The 4,563-nt window shown below is 39.4% G+C and overlaps 1 protein-coding gene across 1 annotated transcript; it reads right to left on the bottom strand.

Annotated features, from left to right (window-relative positions):
• Positions 1-571: 571 nt before the first annotated feature.
• LOC138113573 (baculoviral IAP repeat-containing protein 5.1-like) lies at positions 572-3,526 on the bottom strand. The gene is made up of 4 exons (XM_069022046.1): positions 3,345-3,526; positions 2,607-2,716; positions 2,182-2,296; positions 572-1,065 (listed from the first exon to the last, which is right to left on the bottom strand). The coding sequence occupies exons 1-4, from the start codon at positions 3,480-3,482 to the stop codon at positions 874-876; spliced, it is 555 nt and encodes a 184-aa protein (XP_068878147.1). The 5' UTR covers positions 3,483-3,526; the 3' UTR covers positions 572-873.
• Between the last annotated feature and the right edge of the window lie 1,037 nt (positions 3,527-4,563).

The raw sequence follows: 4,563 nt of genomic DNA, 5'->3' as shown, positions 1-4,563 counted from the left end.
GTTTCCTGCAGAGTGGAAAGACAAGTCAGGGGAGTTCCAAAAGCTGCTGTTCATTTGTTGCTTGAGACCTGACAAAGTATGCACAAAACTTCCACCTTACTGAGAAAGGTCTGTCTGCATCTTAAAAATCAAAAGTATTTTCAAACATGAATTTTTATTCTACAACAGTGTCTCATAAAGTAAAATAGGAAATAATAAGATTTTAAGAGAACCCCAGTGAGTTTGAAATTGTAATGGAAAACTTTTAAAAATGGAATAGTAAAGGTTTAGCTTTTGTTGTTTCAGTTACACACCAAAATCCCCAGAGCTCTTCCTTGAGACTGCCTTACACACCTTGTGTCTGCCCTCATTCAGTACACCCCCTATTTTTGCTGGATGTCATTAGCTGTGTCAATTTTGTCTGGTCTAGAAAGACAACTTAGTGGTAAGCAGGGGTGTAGATAATGCAGGTGCTGAAACCAATTGTTGGGGGCACACAGATCCATTTTGTTCACTGGAAAGTGTTTTGAAGCAGAACTGCTCTGATTTGAGTCTGCCTGGGTACGGGGTTTTAACACAGACCACAAAGTACTCAGTTGTGAATCTTTATTCCAAAAAAAAAATTCAGCTTGCTAAAAACCAGAATGAAAGTATGTGCTTAGACACTTTTCATACACAGGCAGGGTGGTGGGACTACTCTTAGTTCCCCACACCCAGCCATACCAAGAAAGCACACTGTGAAAGACAGGCCACAACTGTCCCTACTCATTGCTCTGATCCAGAGAGGCTGCGAGCAATTCTCTACATACACTTCCTCACACCCCTGTTCAGCTTTAGATTCACACTCAGATAAAGAGAGAGATGTTTGCACCACATTAAGAGACACTTTTAGAATCAGACTTCACTTGGGCTCCTGGGCTCGTTTTGCCTGGCAGTTGCGCCTCCTGGCTGCTGGGCTGCTGGCTCATCCCTGAGAGGCAGCGCTGCTGGGAGCTGGGGTCTGCAGCCAAAGTAATCCACGAACCGCTGCCTTGTTGCCGCGACTTCTTCTTGAAAAGCGTTTATTGTGCGCCTGCCAACCTTGCACTTGAATCAAAGCAAGAGATTGAGCCTTTCAACTGAGCAGTTTAACTGTGTACTTCAGCCAGATTCCAATCCCCCTCCTCAGGCTGCATTTGGGGATCAGTGCTTCACAGTAGCAATCATACCCTGGTGAGCCTAATGCACAGCCTTCCCAGCTACAGGTGACAGGATCCTGGGGGCTAAGTGTCTACACTTGAAGCTGCTGCTGCTTCAAATTTTTTATATACTATACTTAGAAATAAAGTCATATTATTGCTAAGACCCCTTTCATACCTTGAAACATTGCTCTAAATCATTCACAGTTCAAGTTAAGTAACATCACCTCACTCTTAGTCCACCTCCTAAGATATCACTGGTCCCACTGTGCTACAGGGATCCTATTTTTTTGTAGTTTAATCTGTTGCACAGTGACCTGACATACCTAACCTTGACAGTCACCAGGTATATATTTAATACAGAACATTATTAGCAAGGCAAAGGATCTTATTTGTGCAAACCCACCAACACATAATATGCAGAACCTTTCACTGTTCCTCATCAGGGAACTTGGTTCACTTGAGTCTTACTATCCATAGGATTAGGGTTCACATATCAAAGATCAGCTGATCTTTATCAATGGAGCAGCTCAGTTGTGTGCTTTTTTACATGTCAACACTATGGCATGAAACCCTAGGAGTGAGGAGGAGTAAAGCATTAGAAATGGGCTTTAAAGTTTAATTAGGCAGGTTTATATGTAAAACTGGATATGTGAAACAATGATCTGGTCAAATTTTGTCTTTTCACATGTTGTTCATCCCTCCTGAAAATGATAGAGCTGCTCATTGTTGAGTTTTCTGCATTGATTATTGCACCCTACAAATTGTTTTTTCTGCTGTAATGAACTGTTGGAAAAACACATCTAAGGGAAACAGGTTTGCCTTCAAAAGCCAGACAATAAACTACACTGAGAAGTGCTTAAGTGCAGGTTTCTTAGCCAATAACGCACATAAATCATTACTTTAGAATAAGTCATGTTCTAGCCTTTGACAATCATTCCTGGCTGATGCTTGGAAATCTTAGCGAGAGAAGTTCTTGTTTACATTCTAGCTTTGAATTTCAGATTATGTGGTTAACACTTACAATGAAGGTTCTGAGCCGTGTCATCTCCAGCATGTAGTACTCCTCCATTGTCAGCTCATCAAAGTGCTTGGGAAGGGATAAAAAGTCACAGGTGCTATGTTTGGCATGTTTCTCCCTGCAAGATAAACCCAGAATAAGAACAGATGTTAAACCCATGCAAGTTACATTTCAGGAGATGAAGAGATCTGGACAGGCAGGTCTCTTTAGTACTTGTGCTGTCAGAAACAGTATCATACAGAAAACATGAAACAGATTTTAGTGGATCTCAGAGAAAAGCTAGTTAAACTATTTCAAAGTTACTGGGCAAGATAAACCTCCAGTTTTGTGAACTGTCATGGTGGAAACCGACAACAACAATAACTCACTGTAAATTACCAAAGAAGTTTGGAGAGATACTTCAAGAGCATTCTTGTATCTGTGCTTACCATGGGTCATCATTTGGTTCCCAGCCCTCCAGTTCTAACAAGCAAAAGAAACATTTTGCCACATCTGGTTCATTTGCACTTGGACAGTGGATGAAGCCAGCTTTTGCCATCTGCAGGGGACAATTTAGAAGTTTAGAGCCTTATCCCACACACTAGTCGTGTTTTCTACCACTTTAGAGTCATGTCTAGTCAGGACACCAAAAATTAAGTTTGTACAAGTTATCAAGTACTTTCTCAGTTAACTCTTGCAGTATGACTCATCTGAGATTCAGGCTGGCAGTGTCACATGTGTGCCAAAGTAGAAATCAGGTGGATTTTTAAATTTAAATTTCCATCTCTGAATTCGAAGCAGTGATTATTCCACTACTTCATCCCTCCTACTATATGCATAATTGTTTACTCTAATGTAGGCTGTTTTGTCATGAATAGATATTTGCAATTAGAAAGAGCACATAATACAAGAAATTAATTTTTAAATGACAGGAACAAAAAAATAAGGGGACAAGAACAATAACTATATTAAAATCTGTAGGCAGACTAGTGGCCCAAACACAGAAAAAACAGTTAATCCTACTGTAGTATTTCTGAGCAGGGAACAGAACAGAGGAAACTTACAGTATTTAACTTTTCAGGCTTAGTGGGCTCCTCTTGAACATGAATATACTTAACAATGACTTCACAATCAGGCACAGTACATAAAAAGTAAAGCAGAGGCAAAATAACCATTTTCAGACTTACATTCCCTGGAGTGCACTTGCAGTTCTCCTGGAAGGGCCACTTGGTGAAGGTTTTTAAACGGTTCTCATATTCATACATCTCCCTAAAGTCAGTTAACAGCTTGGAAGCTGAGCTAAGCTCTTGCAGGAGTATCTCCATCTATGAAGCCTGCAGTCAGTGTAAGCCAGAGCCTCTTTCCTGCTCTCACATTTAAGGCCTTGGTAATTGGTGACACATTGCACCTGGAAAGCAGGGGAGGGCCTAAAGGAGCGTTAGTCCCTTCCTAACACAGCTGAGATTATGGGCAGGACAGTCAAGAGAAATGAAGCTACTGGAACTTTTTCCCCTTGTATCACATTCTGTGTCCTTGGTTATGCAATATATTTTTTAACTGAAAGGACCTATGCTAATTGCAGATTTTATAATTGAAATGTAAAAACCTGCAAGTAGGAACTCTAATTACAAATACAGTAACTTTGCTGTATAAAATTTAAAAAAATATTATCCTGATTGTCACCAAAGGGGTTGAACTAACATTGCTGTTTGAATCCTTCAGTGTTTCTTGAATTTCATGTTCAGAGATTAATTCTTAGGATCATCTTTACAAATACTGTTGCATTTCTTTAAAGAAGAGGTGGTTATTTTATAATATTCTAATTATTCTATTCTATTTTAAAATATTATAGAGCATGCCCAGCGATAGAGTGGATGATAATACTTTAAAGATGTATATCTCTAAGGGTTTATGGGATCAAAGCATTAAGCTCTCATTTTATAAACTGTCTCTTATTTCAGTACAGAGTCCAGTTAAACTCAGTAGGAAGTTTAAACACCAGTATCTTTAAAACTGCTGCATGCAGCAGCTTTCTAAGCCAAGATCTTAACACCTTTGAAAGGCGTTGCATTGTGAAAATTGAAAACTTAGATCTTCTCCATAATACAGATGGAGTAAGTGCAGAAAATAATCCAGCTCATTCTTCTGTCCAGATGTGGTGATAGAAATGGGATTAAAGAACATTTGCATAGGACTTCCAAGGTCAGCTGTTAGGGCATAGTTTTTGCCTAGATTTACAAATGCTGCATCACTGATTCCTCTGGGACTGTACCGGTGTCTAATTTTATATGCAGGAATACTGCCCTTGAAATTTATATTCAGATATTTAGAGTAATATGTGTTACATGAAAATAGGGCACTTTCATTCCTTTTTTTTTTTTTTTCCAAGGTAATACCAGTGGTGCA

This window comes from Aphelocoma coerulescens, chromosome 7 (genome assembly GCF_041296385.1).
Source record: "Aphelocoma coerulescens isolate FSJ_1873_10779 chromosome 7, UR_Acoe_1.0, whole genome shotgun sequence".
Taxonomy (NCBI): domain Eukaryota; kingdom Metazoa; phylum Chordata; class Aves; order Passeriformes; family Corvidae; genus Aphelocoma; species Aphelocoma coerulescens.
Note: the sequence above shows the minus strand (reverse complement) of the source record. Positions and strands in the feature narration are given on the sequence as shown.